We start from the raw sequence: 17,479 nt of genomic DNA, 5'->3' as shown, positions 1-17,479 counted from the left end.
CTTTCCTCCCTCCTTCCCTTCTTTCCTCTCTCCTTTACTTTCTCTCTTCTTTCCTTCCTTCCTCCTCTATCCTCCTTTCTTTCTTTCCTTCCTTTCCTCCCTCCTTCCGCTATCTCCTTTACTTTCTCTCTTCTTTCCTTCCTCCTGATTTCCTCTCCTTTCCTCCTTCCTTCCTTCTTTCATCCCTCCCGCCTCCATTCCTTCCTCTATCCTCCTTTCACCCCCCCCCCCCTTTCCTTCCCTTCTTTCTTTCTTTCTTTCTTTCTTTCTTTCTTTCTTTCTTTCTTTCCTTCCTCCTTCCTTTCTGCCCTCTTTCCTTCCTGCCTCCCTCCTTCTTTATTTTTTCCTTTCTTTCTTCTCCTCCCCTTTCTTTCCTCCATCCTCCTTCCTTTCTCTCTCCTTTCCATTCTTTCTCCTTTTCCTCCTCTCTTCTTTCCTTCCTCCATCCTTATTTCTTTCCTTCCTTCTTTCCTCCATCCTTTTTTACTTCCCTTTGCGTCCTTCCCTCTTCTTCCTTCCTTGACCCGAGGACAACAGGAGGGTTAATCAGAGGGGCACATTAGCACATGAAAGAATGGCAAAGATGATATCTAAGCATTCAAAATCTTTGAATGTCTTGAAAAAGACACAAAATGACCAAAAAAAATACAAAATAACTAAAACAGACACAAAAAAAGAAACATAAATGACACCAATGACAAAAAAAAGACACAAAATGACAAAAGAAGACACAAAATGACAAAAAAAGACACAAAATAACTAAAAATGACACAACAACAGACACAAAATTACCAAAAAAAGACACAAATGTCCAAAAAAGACACAAAATGACTTACAAAGACATGTAAAGACATGAAAAGGATTCAAAAATGGACAAAATAGCCCCATAAGACTCCATAGAGTTAAACTATTATACAATGTACACATTCTGGGTTTCTTCTGTGTACAATGAGATATTATGAGATAACAAAAAAAGGTTAGAATTGTTTCATTGTTCATTGTTAAAAATTGATCATTTTATTATTAATTTGACACAGGGGCCACAGCAGGGGCCAAAGGCTTCTTTACAGGGGCAGTGGCCCCTGTAGGCCCCTGTGTAGAACCGCCACTGAACAACAGGCAAGACACACAGGGTCGGATTCGAGGCCGGCTCTACGCTGGGGCAAGAGGGGGCCGACCCCCTTAAATAAATGTCTTGCCCCCTCAAATGAAATTTTTTTGAATTTGAGAAAGCACATTTTAATATACTCACAAAATGAATATAGGCTACATTACAATTTGACAAAATTATCTACAGTAGCGTAAAAATCCCCCAAAAAGGGGACACATGATACACAATGGTAAGTTGAAATCTGGATAAAGGATGTTTTTATTTTATTCATTTATTTAATTTTTATGCCTAGAACCGGCCCTGGTCGGACTACCAACTTCTTACCAATTCATTGGACGAGACTTTTGTTAGGAGGCAGCAGTCTATTTTGTTTTTCTGTACGCCCTGTTTTATGCTAGCTGTGCTGTTTCAGCTACTGTACACTTGAAGTAGGGAAATGCAGCATCAGGTAACCTTACCATCTGGAAGCCCAGGGGCTAGTCTCACAAAGCAGAGTTATTTTTGTTCTTAACTATCTGGATATGATTAGTCAAACCCAGAAGCTTCTAAAATATGCAACCTGAACTAATAAAATCTGAGTAATCCTGCTTGGTGGGACAGACCCAGGTTTTGAGCCATAGATTTTTCCACATAGGCTACTTCTGTGTTTTTAAGGTGCAGGTGAGGCCCCTTACTTCTAATTAAGGGAAATGTCAACGGGGCACATATTAGGTTCCTACACTTCCCATGATGCATTTAAATAGTATCTCAATGACAGCCAGGTAAAGGACCATGTCTTTTAAAGGCATGCTGCAGTCCAAATCACATACTTTTTACTTACAATATGCAGCTACCTTTAAAACATATGCACTATCGCATGCAGTATGCATCCAATTGGGACATACTACTTCATAATTTCATAGCACCTTTATTTTAAACCTGTTGCTAATATGGTGCATAGAGGATTATGGGTCAGAATAGCCTCACAAGTATGCTGGCTCACATCAAGCCCCAGGAAGAGCTCCAAACTGTGGAATTACAACTTCAGAGTGAGTCATGTGATGCCAGTAGACTTATATTGCAAAAAGAGATTGTCGCAACCCCCCAGAAATGACGTATTTCACTACAGAATTGCATCCATTAATTCCGATAACATTTGGGAAGTGTCGAAGAGGCATATGACTTAATCATTTTATCCCCTTTCAAGTGAGTGGAGGATTTAACCCGAAGATAGCTGCTTGACTGGCAGAAAGCAGCAAAAGCAGAAGATTCAGGTATTTTTATACATGGAAGTCAAACTTTTTTGGCTTCATGCACCACTGAGCAACTTTCATAGTAATGAACTGGGCCCTGCCTCCAACACTGTATCCAGTTCTTTTTATATATGACCTGCATATTGCAAAATGTGACCAGATGCAGTTGGAAATCCTGGTATTTTTGTCAAACTAAAGTTACTATGTATTGCCACCCACTAAATCCTTCTTTCTTGCATATTGGATAGTATGGTAGTGTGGCTTTTGTAATGTACCCTCCATGTTTACAGCTTCTAGCATAGGTTTTCTTGATAAAGCTCTTTTAGTGACAAATAACAAACATTATACAGCTGCTTTCACAGGCTGAGCAGTAAATTGAGAAGTAAACTGACCTTCAGGTGAGTTCTCATTTAATACTATAGCACACAGTGATAACTTACTCAACAGTTTGGAGAAGGCACTTTCCTGTTTCAACATGACAATGCCTCTATACATAAAGCCACGATGAAATGGTTTTCCCAGTTTGGTGGGGAACTGGCTTGCACGGAAGCTCTAACTTCAGAATAGCAGACTGATAGATTAAAGGATATGACAGGAGGGGCTTTTCACTCCTGTCCCATCCCTATTTTTAACACTTTCGGAAGGTTAGGATCTATATTTCTTTAAATTTAAAAACTGACCTATTATTTTTATTATTCCTGTCCTGCCCATTCCCAGTCCCATGATAAAAAGTAAAATTGACTCCCATCCCACAGGAATCCCGTGGTCCAAAGGATTCCTGAAAAAAGGCCAGCTTCTAATACTTAGGGTTTTGAAATAAGATGTCTAGCAATGAAACAGAGAGGTAATGTCCAAATATCTGAATACTTTTGCCCATTTACCATTTAATATCTTCTTTTCTTACTTTTCGAAGCCGTATAAGGTGTTCAACTATCACAAAACCTTCTCAAAAAACCTTTATGAAATGTGTCTTATCTCTTATTTGCATCCTGAGTCCTGCGAGACTCAACATGTGAGACATTAAAATGTCATTCATCTTGCTGTCAAACATCAAGCCATTCAAATGCAAAGACAAAATGTATCATTCATGTTTGTATTCTGATGTAAACAGGCATTGATTACATGGGCCATCAACAACGGATCACTGCATTCAGGCCTGTTTGATTGACCCTCTGCTTTGACCTGATTGTTACTGTTTCTATGGACGTATTCAGGCCTCTCTGTCTTAATGAATGGCTTGATTGTTCTTCACAAGACATCTTGAAACCGAATTGGTTCAGATCAGGTTGTTTTTCTGTCTGATAATCGTGACTTTCGCATCAATAAGTCACTGTGATTTTGTTCTTTCTGACCAATTCCATGTTAATAAGATAATTATGTCATGTGCTAAGCGTGGCACACAGTATTTCTGCAGAATCACCATGTAAATGTCCCTTCTCATATTAATAGTTCCCCAATCTTTAGATATCATCATTATTTAATGTGACTTTTTCCCTTTTTGAGGTTTTGCTTTGTTCTATGTTCTATATAAAAGTGGAAATGAAAACAAATCTTGTTGTTTATTTCCAATTTAGATCAAACGTGTGACACTGATTAATGAACTTGTGCATTAACTTCCTGATTTGCAGAGAGATAACAACTTATAAAGGAGAAACATTGGCCATGAAACCAGATCTAATGTCATCAAGGAGGCATTTTGCATAAAGGGACTCATTTATACAACTACAATATTAGATAGAACTATAATATTTTAACTTATTTAAGAATAAGCTGTTTTGACTCACTGAGCTGTATTGCAACGACTCAGAACAAGTTTAAGTTAAAAAACTAAAGCTGACGGAGAAGCTGTGGAGGGGAAAACAACACTGGACTAGACTGTCCATCTCTATTAGATTAGCATGCCGTTTGCACAAACATCATGTGAATCATACTGGCGTAGAAGACACAAGCAGTCCAAACAAGTTAGCTACAGTTTTAATTGATTCGGGGAAAACACCAAAAGGTCGTGACTTCTCCTAAAAATATCTACAATAAGGGGGTTTCTCAGTCAGGGATTAAGACTAACAGGCTTCCAACACCTTTTACAAAGTTAAATTCAGGTACTTTTCGAGCATTTTCACGGTGCGTTTTCAAGCTTTTCCAGCACCTTACAGCTGTACAAAACTATATATTTATATATAGTTCATACGCTTTTAACAACATACTAAATATTGCATTTCTTCATCAAATTAAATGAAATGTTATTGTGCTATAAACAACCAAAATTATGTTTTTGTGCCAGTATTTTACAGAAGGGTGTCACCTGTTTGTAAGTTATAACCAGAATTTCAAGTAGTTTCAAGCACCTTATTTAAGCACTTTTTAAACCTTGAAAACACCACATTGAATTCAAGTCTGATCTGTTTAAAACAGTATTTGAGTCATGTAACTAATGATTAATATAATTATGATAACTGTCCTAAAAGCGAAGGTGACACCTTCAAATTGTATCTTTAAGCCGTAACCCAAGGTCCATATCAAAAGATCTTCCATGTTACTAACTTACTTAACCTTTTTTTTTTTTTACATTTGAGAAGCTGGAACAAGGAGATATTTGCCATTTCATGTCTGATTATCAGAATAGTTGCAGATGTAAAATATTCAATAGAAATATTGAGTGAAAAACACACACAGTCTAAGATGAGGTTTGATTCTTGGCTGTGAATGTCCTAATAGGTCAAGAAATTTTACAAATTGTGTAACTTTGCTTCATCATGAAAAGGCTGGAACCAATGCAGTTGTTTGATCCCATCAAGGGTTTATAATACCAAACAAATTGTATTACTAACACTTCATAAATTGCATAGTTTTGCATCTTTTAGAGCAGGACATGTTAGGTGGTTTGATCACTTACTTTCTTTTTTCAGTTTGTTAAAAGTACTTGATGTGGTAGAACAGCTGTCTGCTGTCACCACAGAATCAGAGAGACGTTTTGCTTCATTTGTTGCTCTCGGTTTCCACAGAAATTCTTCTTTAAAACAAACAGTAGGGACTTTCCTATAAAGAGAGTATGCCACTGTTCTTCACTGTATATTCATCACACACAACAGGGACTTAAGAGAATGTTTTCTTTATCTATCGGATACCCTCAATGCCTCAGGAAATTTTGGAAATGAAAACAGTATAACTAAATGTGAAATGTGAAGCCAGGCTGTAAACTTGTTTCACCAGTCACATTAACATGTTTTTAATCAGATAAGCATGCAAACCTGATTCCCAAAAAGTTTGGAGTTAGTCCAAAATATAAATAACCCTGAATGTGATAATTTGCTGATCCTTTCTGATATATGTTCAATTGTATAAGGACAATATATTTTATGTTCAAACTGATACACTTTAGACTTTTGTAATTATACACTCTGAATTGTGAATTTGATGCATTTATTTTAAATTTACAATTTATACAGTGAACCAACTTTTTGGAATCAGGGTTGTATCTGGTTTGATAAATCAATATTGCAGTTTCTTTCTCTGTAGCAGAAAGAGGATAGAGATGTTTCCTGCCCCGACTCTAAACACTGTTGAAGAGCCAAGCTGTACTACGTGCAGCTTTTCACCCATCACTTCCTGTTTAACCAAACCTCTCCTGGTGAAGAAACAGTATCTGACAAACGATGAATCAGCAGTGCTTAACCGGCATTAACAGGTTTCCTAAAACTTGTGTGGTTTGTGTGGTTTACAGTTTTTCCTCAATTGTTTACAGGCATTTGTCGAAAGCATACGTCATATTCTCAGATCTTGAACACAAAACAAAAAATGTTTTGTCTTTGCAAAATGGTATTTTGCACTTTTCATAGGCTACACCAGAACAAATCAATGTTTTACCGGGTAATAAAAAAAGTAAAAACTCTGAATGGGAACAATTGTGCAACATGTGCATACTTGTGCAACCATTCAGTGTGGATTGTATGAAATTTGTAGGCATTTTGAACTCAAAAAAACAATACATCAATAGAAAGGACTATTGAAACTTAAAGATTAATTTGATTATTTGTCAGTATGCAGACTACTTTAAACCTTGTGTGTGTGTGTCAGTGGTTGCTGTCGATTTGTGAAATTATCTACAGAATAATTTAAAAGGGTTGTATAAATCATTTAGATGGTCAAGAAAATGTGTAAATAATAAAACCTCTTCAAAAGCAAAATCTACATCAAATCAAATAATTCACCACACACACACAGGGATTTGTAATTACACATATATTATTATTGCATATAAAAAATAGAAAACAGTCAAATGTTTAACAGTTGTGTGCTGTACAATCACAATGTAACAACCAAGTATCATATTCTGACAATGCATGATATTCTAAAAAAATCTTACTGAAGTAAAATTAAAGTTTCACTGGATACCGAGGGCTTTGTCGAGAAAATTTGCAAAAGTCTTGGGCTGTCCGGGCAAAAAGGGCTGCAGAACAGAGAGATCCATCGACCTCAGTGTTTCTGTAAGAGTGCTGAAAGTGTTTAAAAAAACAAACAAGGTCATTACTTTTGTTTTGGTAAACAACCTCACATGTTTAAACTGTACATGTGAGAGAGACACATACCTGCATGTGCAGTACAACAAGTGGGAGTCCATGTGCAGCTGTCGGGCCAGCTCCAGCTGGTGGTTGTTCATCAGCTTGTCATTGACCACCACCAGCAGAGGTTTGCCAGCACCGAGTGCCTCCAAACAACTTCCTGCGCCTGAGGAGAAAAACAAGATCAAGTTCCTTTTTCAACTGAAGTCCAACTACTGGTTACTCATCATTCTAAAGGCTAAACAAGGTTAAAGCTCATAATGAATTACAGTGAATTTATTGTCTGCTTTACATATACAGTACAGGCCAAAAGTTTGGACACACTCATCTCATTCAATGCGTTTTTCTTAATTTTCATGACTATTTACATTGTAGATTCTCACTGAAGGCATCAAAACTATGAATGAACACATATGGAATTATGTACTTAACAAAAAAAGTGTGAAATAACTGAAAACATGTCTTTTATTTTAGATTCCTCAAAGTAGCCACCCTTTGCTTACTAGAATATAAGACATGTTTTCAGTTATTTCACACTTTTTTGTTAAGTACATAATTCCACATGTGTTCATTAATAGTTTTGATGAATTTACAATGTCATAGTCATGAAAATAAAGGAAACGCATTGAATGAGAAGGTGTGTCCAAACTTTTGGCCTGTACTGTATTAAAATGTTTTATTGGCTCTTTAAACTTTTACACATTAGACAGTTTGCCAACACCTGCGTCCCACCACTCCAAGAAAGGAAGAAATAAAATAATAATAACAATAATAATAATAATAATAATACCCCACTCGTCATCTAATGACCTAAAAATGTCACCGCTGTGGCTCAAATGCAAACAGGTTTCAACTACAATCCAATCCGACATCAAACATTTGCTTGAGTATCTTCCTGTTTGCCCGTTGCCCTCATGTTTTATATCCGTCTGTTGCTGTATCATGTTTGAACACTGCTGACGTACCAGTATTTACTTTTGCTTTAAATTCTACACAGGCATTAATGACTTCTGGGCAGGAAATGAAAACAGAAAATACCTGCTTCGGCTGATGCTTTTAAAAATCACAAACCTGCATTGTGTTGTTGAAAAGCCTGAACTTAACAGACAGCAGTTTGGCTCCTGGAGCAGACAGAGAAGATACTGGCATCATATGAAATTAGAAACTAGAAGTTCTTGTTTTACAGGAAAAATTGATATGGCCATTTTCCAAGGAGTCTTTTGACCTCTGACCTCAAGATATCCTAATGAAAACTGCAAGTCTCCCCTTTACATACATACCCACTTTACACTAATATTGTGCTTTTTTGAGCAAAAACCACACTATTTTTTCTAATGCATTTAAATGTGTGTTGTCACCTATTGTTTTGAGTATTTTTGCACACTGGGGTCCTTCAACAGTCTCTGAATTGCATACATCGGGTATATCTGGATAGCTGAGACTCTCCAATTTTATTTATGTGGAATGATGTTAGTGCCAATAGTAGACATTTCATTGTATTGAGAGCATTTCTTGAAACTTGAGCTCACTGTATGAAATGACCCGTGGGACCTCGAGGATACTCACAGACTCATGAAACTTTACAACCACAAACTAGAGACCTAGAGCATTCAGAACATGTATAGCTTTCCTAAGTATGCTGACATTAAGAGTTTCTCAGCAGTTCAGTGAATTAAAGTTATAAAGTTTTTGAAACCAAATCACAGTATGGATGTTTCTGTTGTATTCCTCGATGTCTTGGTGTCTTAATGTCATATTTATGAGGGATTCTGACCATTTTTAATATTTATTTTTTTTAATAAATAAGAGGTCAAATTTGCCACCAAATACAGAGAGAATATAGAAATTGTATCAAACCAAACATTGTGGCAACAACTTATGAGACATATTTATGACTCGAACAAGTTGACACAAAGATGAATCTTCAGGTTAAAGCTTTGAGATAATCTCTTCTGTTGACCTACTGTCTCCCCCTAAAGATCCACTTATCCCACCCCCAATTATCTGTAAAAGGAAGCAGAAGGTTAAGGGGTTAAATAAATATATGGCATCTTCTAACAAGAAGAGTGAGTGTCTGGGTGGCAGGAGTTCAGTTCATGTTTTTTTAACATTGTCCTCACCTGCGTGGCTGATGACGAGGTCAGCCTGCTTCATGTCTTCAGCTATAGAGTCTTTGTATCGATATGCCTCCAGGCTAATGTGTGGACAGCTGTCAGCAGCTGGAAGAAGAGCTCCTCTACCAACCTGAAGAACCAAATGTTCATATCCACGAGCCTTTAAAGCCTGAGGGCAGAACAGGAGAACAAGTTATTATAAAACTAGTCACAAGTTCACAAATTTCTACTTTAAGGTTGCTGCTGTTTTTAAGACCAAAGTGTTGAAATTCAAAATTTCAAACCCACTGTGAAGACTTGAACTGATGATGTCTTTATATATTCTGATCTAATGATGAGAAAGAGCAGATCTGAGTCGACTCTCTAAATTTATTTCCTGAAAATGAGCTTCAAAACCAGATACCTGGCAGCATCTTAATTTTGGCTTCATGTTTCTATTTTTGCGGCTGTAATTTTGCACCATAACTTTCAAGTGTTGCAGTTCCAGTAATCTGCTGTGAAAAAGTTTTTTTTTTCTAATTTGACAGTTTGTCCAGAATGAATACCCTACATGCAGTATACAATCTACAGCACTATAATGGAACATACACATCAATGCAGCAGTAATATTAATCAAAAAACATCATATATAATAGTAAAGCACTGACAGGGAACATTTTACTGCACAATCTAGCTACTTAAAGTACTACATCTTGCTGACAGTACTTTTTCATAATTTCACTAAAATAAAGTTTTGAAGGCAGTATTTTTTCTTGTATTTTCACAGTGTGGTATTAATAGAATACCTTAAATTATTTGTATTCCTTCCACCACTGACAGTATGTTGTAACAGTTTGTCAGCAGGTGCCTCCTTCACTCACCTGAACGGCCTCTGGACACGTGATGGTTTCAATGAGGTCATCAAAGCTCGTGGTGCCGACAGTTACAAACACCGTCTTCATGGCTGCTCAACTGAAACTGTCAGTCTTCGGGGCTTTAAAGTATTTTTAAGACAGTTTGCAGCCTCCTCTCACATCCTCAGTCCATAAACATGACATCTACTTCCTCTTCAGACCGGTGACGTCACAGCCGTGGCCGCGACACAAACATGTGTTGCTGCCACCTGCAGGCCTGGAGCCGCAACTGCTCTGAGGCTGCAGCGTGGAAAAATACAAGTTTAAAGCTCAGTTTAAATGCCTCTGAGAGCTTATTTCCGGTACAGTAACACGTGTAATATAATACTAGAGTGAAGTGTCTTTAGTTTTCATAATCTTTTATTATTATTATTATTATTAATCGTAATAATAAAATAGAAATAATAACAATTTGATTTAACATTATCATACCAACACATACCAAAATAAAAGAAAAAGTATTTTAGAAAAGTTACCATCAATTTTTTAAAAAACATTAATAGCATGAGGAAATCCGTGTCTGTCTCCTAAAAGACTGCACCTAATCTCCTGATAGTGTGCGATACTTTGAATCATGTCAAACATTTGATCCAATTATTCTGTGTTATATATTAAGTCTGCAAAGGCTGCAACTGGCCTATAAACAAGATACAAAGTAAAACAGAAACAGAAAATATGAAATTACTGATTGATTGACAAAGTCATGAAAAATTGAAATAACAGAATAGAGCACAGGTGAGATATGAAAACATATAACTTAAGAGCTTTATTCATAAGTTATCACATAGGAAAATGGCTGATATCTAGCCATTTCCCATGGTTTTCTTGATAATGATTTTAGTTATTATCAAGAAAACCATGACAAATAGCTAGATATCAGCTCTTAAATTAAACTCTTGAGCTATTTTTGTTGTTATTATGTTAACAGATGTTCCTTTAGTTACCAGGTTACCAGTACCAGCCATTAAAATGGAAAAATAACAAGAAATTAGAGAAAACAAGGGTGGTTGAATATTTTTTTCCATGGCTGTATTTTAAAGGTGTGTATTCAGGATTTAGTGTTTGTGTGATATGCACAGATTTATGCAGTAAGTAGATAATATGAAAATATATAGAAATGTTTGCAGTAGTAACATTGTAAAACTTTTCTGAATTTAATGCAAGTCGGTTGTTTTGTCTGTAAAAAAATCGGTTCTGTTTTTACGTTTTGTGGAGAACCAAGGAGTGGCTGATGTTCTTAATCGGCTAAGGTTGATCCTAAATTGTGCTCCAGATGTTTCTTTCAAAGTGTTATTACCTTCTCAATTTATGACAATAAAGCACGCTTGAAAAATAAAGCATCAAATTTGTGCAGTGTGTGATACAAAGGCTTTCTTGAACTGGACAATGCAGGTGCAGTCAGAAAACGTGCTGACAGAGCTCCACAGAGGAATCAGGGCATCACAGTTTGTGTTTTACACTGACAGCTGGGCTCTGGGGACGCATTATCACTGCTGCTGATAATTTCACCTCATACGACCTTTAATGACGAGCTGCTTCACATGAACCCTGTGGGAACGTGTAGGTCGAAAGATGTCGAGGTCACTGGAGGACAAATGGGCTGAATCTGATTACACATGAGTTTTTCTTAGATGTCTAACCTATTATACATTACAACATTTCAATTAATACATTTACATATGAAGCAAGTACAATTTGAAAATTATTTGAGTTGAGTTTTCTTTGATTCTACTCCACTACATTTTAGAGGAACTATTTTACTTTATTTAACAGCTGTTAAATTATATTTGTCAACAAATCACATTAAATCCAGACCATCCTCTTTTTAAACAAGTTATCATTTACCATGTATGCAATAAACACTCTTAATTCAACTATACTGTACCCTCTTTGCACTTTTTTCTTGTGCCAGTTGCGTTTTTCACATTCATTTTCTTCATTGTGCTGCAGGTATTTAGTACCAAACCAACTTTTTTAATGTCTTAAATTGTCTTACTGCTTTATTGTATTCATGATTTATGCTTTTATGTCGTCTTCCTGCTATTGTCCTCTTGTGAAACAATAGATATCTGAGCTGTCGTGTTATGTCTCCAGTCGAGGCAAAATCTGACATAACACATAGTGCGACTCTCTACTCTTCCCATTCCCAAAACAAAGGCCAGATATACAATACATATCCAAATTCACATGCAGCAGTAGGAAAAAAAAATTAAACAGCAATACAACAAAGAGTTTCTCACTCCTATCAAACTGCTATTATGTGCTTTATATTCACAGTGTACGATGTAGACGTCTTAAAAACACAACACTACACAACCTTGACAGAATGGAAAAGTTTACTAAGGTCAAAACACAATAATACACAAGGCTGCAACATGGTGTGTCTGCAAATATTTAACTTACAGATAATATTGGAAAATCTCTTGTAATTCACAGACTAAAAACTGGCTTTGGAGCGGAGGGGGAAGTTGCTTCTAGTTCATTTTCAGGTAAAGCCTGAATATAAATACACATTGAATATAAATGTAAATAAACACAGCAGGGCAGGCTTAGTTTCCATCATGTGTGGATGACAGTTGTAGGTTACTGTATAACCAGAGGACAGACTATATAGAGATAACCCTCAGACACAATGTCCATATAAATCAGATAGTATTATTGATTTGATTTTAGTTGTATGTAGTTGCATGGAAGCAAACACAACCTAAAGTAGGTACATATTACGTTTGGGTAAAAACATTTTCATGGATATAATTTTTTCCCTTTAAAGATATAGTATTAGTATATAGTATAGTAGTATTGAGAATATTAGAAATAACAGTCACTCATTTTTTGACTGCTATTCCTTTTACCTTTTCTGTTTGTGTTCTAACTAGGTGAGGTGTGATCATCATTTACACAAGATCCAAAGATTTGCATACTAGGTCATGATCTGAGTAGTTTCTATAATGCTTATTTATATCTTGTCCTGGCAAGTCAAGGAATTTATACATTTCTTGCAAGCCTGTCTGCTCTGAAGCAGGTGGAGTATAAATGTTTCAATAAAACAGTTTATCAGCTGTGGTGAGCCTTGGGTCTCATTTGAGATCTGAGGTGTAATGTGAAGGTTCCTTTTTATGTGATATGTTGATCAGCCATTTGTTTTTGCACGGCAGGATTAACTCAGATTAGTTAATCAGTGAAGGTGTAAGCCCTGCAATGACTTTCCTCTCTACTCCCTTCATAGAAACCAAGTTTTACCAGTTACCTTAGTGCCACCCTGTCCTGTGCAACAGTCAATGGAAATGCATGTTTTGCCTTCACATATTTTTTTCCAACTCTTCTATCAAAGAGAATACACTTTATGCCTTTTGATCAGCATTGTTTTTTGTGTGTGCGATGCCAGCAACCATGCCTAACACTGGCTCCAGACACAACCATGTGAAATCCTCTAGTGTTTCAGTACATGGAGGGAATTGCAAAACCAAGGAGACAGTCTGCATATCTGTCTTTGTATCAAAGCATCGATATGGTAAACTGTTCAGGTGCTCCGAGTTGTGCTCATCAGCCTCACTGTTCCACTTGAAAACACGCAGGGCTTCTGTTGAGTAAGAAGCATCTAGTGTCTTATCTTGATTGAAGCAACTTGATGTCTGCTTCTGAGCAACTGGATGTTTAAACTCTCATTCACAGCTGTGCAGAATTGTTGATCAGTCATCATTCTGAACCGTTCCTTCCACAGCGACCCATGTAGTCTGGCACAGCTGTCGATCACAACAAGAGCAAGTATAAACAGGCCCTTCAGCTACTTTTATCAAGAAAGCAGATGTTTCATCAATTTCGTGCACTATTTCTCTCGTATCATCTAGTTTTTGTTGTGCTCTGTGGTGTGCTGTGACCTGTGTGTGTAAGGCTTGATGCTGCTTTGCGTCCTCTGGTGTCTGTTTGGCTCTGTGCCATGCCATGGCCTGTCTGAGTAGGGCTCGCCGACGATCTGCCTCCTCTGGCGTTTGTTTTGCTCTGTGCCACGCCATTGCTTGTCTGTGTAGGGCTCGCCGACGCTCTGCCTCCTCTGGCGTTTGTTTTGCCCTGTACTTTCTCATGGCTTGTCTATGTAAAGCTCTACGATATTCTGCCTCCGCTGGTGATTCTTCTGCTCTGCGTCGTGCCATGGATTCTTTGTTGAAGTCTTTACGACGCTTTGCAGCTTCTGGCGTCTCATTTGCAATTCGCAGGCGTTTCCTTTCTCTATCAAGTGTTTGACGACAAACAGTTTTCTGTACTGTTTCTTTCATGCGAGCTATTCTCTTTCTTTCTGCTTCTTTTTTCCTGCGACACTCGGCTTCTTCTAGTGTTTCTGTCACGCGAGCTGCCCTCTTTCTCTCTGCATCCTTTTTTCTGCGACTCTCATTTTGTTGTAGTGTTTCTGTCATGCGAGCCATTCTTTTTCTCTCTGCATCCTTTTTTCTGCGCTTTTTAGGATTTGATTTGTGCCGACGAGGCATAGTGAGAGTAAACGTTTCTCTTCTTTATCAAAATATAAAACAGTGTACAATACAAACGATGTACCTCAGTTGCCCAACAGCTAGATTTTTGCGAGATCACAAGATCATTGAGAATCTTGAGTTGAAGACAAATAAATTGGAGTTCTGCCCCATCAGCATCTTGTGAGGAGCTGGTGGCAGCTATGTGTGTGGTTTATGTGTTTGTGACAACACATAGAGGCCACTGTTTGTTCTAAACAATGGTGGCTCCTGAAGAGGTTGCCAAGGAAGGGTAAGTAATATCAGAGCCTGAGAGTATTTCTCCATTAAAAGCAGAGCAGAAAACACTACTGAAGGCTTTTGTTCCTCTTCTGAGTGGTTTCAGCACACAAGCAATCGGACCACCGTTAAGTCACCAAATCTGTAAATGACACTGAGAACAAATGGTGATACAGAAAGGTAAGAATGTTTGGAGACAAATGGATAATTGGGCACAATGCATCCTTCCTTGAATACAATATACAGATAATGTAGGGACTGTTGTAAATATAAACCAAGAATGTTTGCATGCAGAAATACTTAGAGAGTATATATGTAGAGAGTCAAAGCATGAATACCATAAACAGATTACATCAGTATAGAACTGGAGTGAAGGTATCTGGTTACTGACAGAAGTTTGGTAAAGAGAAGAAGAAGAAGAAGAAGAAGAAGAAGAAGATGACTTTATTAATCCCACAATGGAGAGGATGCATCGGAGAGGAGTTGGAGCGGGAGCGATCGCCACTGCATTTAACCCATCCTTTTTTACACACAAGTGAACACACCATGCAAGGAGCAGTGGGCAGAAAATTATTGCGCCCAGGGAGCTGTGCAGGAGGGTTGGGCGCCTTGCTCAAGGGCACTTCAGTCCTTGACCTGTCAGTCCTGTCTGTCAAGCCCGATTCCTAACCTCTAGGCCACGGACTGCCTAAAATTTGTTATTGTCTCCAAACTCAAAGTAATTTTAACCTCTAAACTTTACTCAACTAAAGTACTAATAATATATGTATTTACTGTAAACTCATTGTGTTGTCATTTTAAACTACAGTTCACTGTTTAAAGCTTCAGAGTAATTTGCACAGAAACTCAATATCCTGCTGTGTGCAGGGATGTATCAAGAGAACTGTGTCCTGTTAGCCGTTAGCTCAGTCAGTTCTATTAGCTCCTCTGTTAGCCGTTAGCTCAGTCAGTTCTATTAGCTCATCTGTTAGCCGTTAGCTCAGTCAGTTCTGTTAGCTCCTCTGTTAGCCGTTAGCTCAGTCAGTTCTATTAGCTCATCTGTTAGCCGGTAGCTCAGTCAGTTCTATTAGCTCCTCTGTTAGCCGTTAGCTCAGTCAGTTCTATTAGCTCCTCTGTTAGCCGTTAGCTCAGTCAGTTCTGTTAGCTGTTAGCTCAGTCAGTTCTGTTAGCTCCTCTGTTAGCCGTTAGCTCAGTCAGTTCTGTTAGCTCCTCTGTTAGCCGTTAGCTTAGTCGGTTATGTTAGCTCCTGTTAGCCGTTACCTCAGTCAGTTCTACTAGCTCCTCTGTTAGCCGTTAGCTTAGTTGGCTCCTGCCCTATCTGTCAACGTTACTTTGCTGCTAGTAAAATGTAATGACATTCAAATTTAAAAAGCTTTCATTGAAAGTTTGAAGAACTATGTTGACAAAGCATTAAAATACAATGTGTCTCCCAGTGGTAGTATTGGGAGATGTACTGGGTTCAGTTTGTTTTGCTAACGTTAAGAGATGGTTTACCCTACTATTATACCGCTACATACATATAAAAATCTCCGTTCAAAACAACGCCTCTACTCATCCCCGGGACGATGCAACGACGTTATTCTCGGACCCCGTTTCATATACAGGTTTTTATTTTATTTTTGATTGAATAACTACAAACCTCTGGATGCAAATCTTGACAGGAACAAATCCTTATCCCACCGGAAACAGACTCCAAACTGAAGCAGCAGCTGATCACTGTCGGCCCCTAGCGGCCGGCGGGCACTCAGCAGCTACAATAACAACAGCAGTCAATAGTCAAAGTCTTCACTGTCCCTCCTCATCGGTGCTTTGTACAAACAGTGACATGAACAATGAAATGTTTTTGTTTATTGATTAAGTTTAGTTACTTCATATGTCCTTTTTTTGACACATTAGAATGTTTAATTGTATAATATTGTCCGTGGCTATGGCAAACGTATTGCTTTCTTTTGAGATTTTTTTTTTCTGAATTAATGACAAAATTATCTCAAATTCTGTTTTTCCTGGGAAAAATATCAGTTATACATACATACACACACACACACAGACATATATATATATATATATTCCAGATTTTCTCTTAATTCATTAAAGCATTATTTTCTGAACTTACAAAATTATCTGAGTTTTGTCATTAATTCAGATAAACAGGGAAATAAATAATGACCTGCTGAATGTCAGTCTATTCACAGTGTTCAATCAAGAAATAAAAATGTATAACACCAGCCACGTGAAGCCCTTGGGCATACAGTCAAATATGCATAAAAAATATTCGGCTGATGAGTCCTGTAGTATGAGATTAGTTGCAGACAGATACACACACACGACCAAAACGCATGATCCCTTCCAGGCTTATGCCTGGCGGAGATAATCAAGTAATTTGGTATATTTATATACTACTTTACATGCCACTATGGGCACCAGAGAAATAGAAATGCTGAAAACATTGCAACCTACACCATAAACAAATTACCTTTTTTAGTGGTGTGTGCACTGTGATGTTTTTGTTTGTATAGATGTCCCTACCTCCAACTCTCTTGTGATGGGGACAGAGATAAACCCAGCAGCAACCGGGACAAGACACTCAAAATTCGTTTTTTTCCCTTAAGGAGCTTGGAGGAGCTACAGTGACCCTGCCGATTCAGAGACGTCACACAGCAGATGCTGCCAGCTCCGTGATGGATGCCCAGGCTGAGCGAGCACCAAGCAGCTCCACCTGACAGCCGCAGAGGAGAGGAAGAAGAGCCAGCTTTGTGCTCTGTGGGACGTGGAAACTACTGCAGCACCATGTGTGACAAATGAGAAGAGGAAAAAAAAACTTGCAAAGC

At 37.8% G+C, this 17,479-nt stretch overlaps 1 protein-coding gene across 1 annotated transcript; it reads right to left on the bottom strand.

Moving 5' to 3' along the window:
* Nucleotides 1-6,567: 6,567 nt before the first annotated feature.
* On the bottom strand, nt 6,568-10,082 carry zgc:92907 (uncharacterized protein LOC436733 homolog). Its single transcript, XM_059346286.1, has 4 exons — nt 9,877-10,082; nt 9,023-9,185; nt 6,930-7,068; nt 6,568-6,836 (listed from the first exon to the last, which is right to left on the bottom strand). The coding sequence occupies exons 1-4, from the start codon at nt 9,955-9,957 to the stop codon at nt 6,725-6,727; spliced, it is 495 nt and encodes a 164-aa protein (XP_059202269.1). The 5' UTR covers nt 9,958-10,082; the 3' UTR covers nt 6,568-6,724.
* Nucleotides 10,083-17,479: the final 7,397 nt, after the last annotated feature.

Source organism: Centropristis striata, chromosome 12 (genome assembly GCF_030273125.1).
Source record: "Centropristis striata isolate RG_2023a ecotype Rhode Island chromosome 12, C.striata_1.0, whole genome shotgun sequence".
Classification (NCBI taxonomy): domain Eukaryota; kingdom Metazoa; phylum Chordata; class Actinopteri; order Perciformes; family Serranidae; genus Centropristis; species Centropristis striata.
This window is presented reverse-complemented; position numbering and strand designations above follow the sequence as displayed.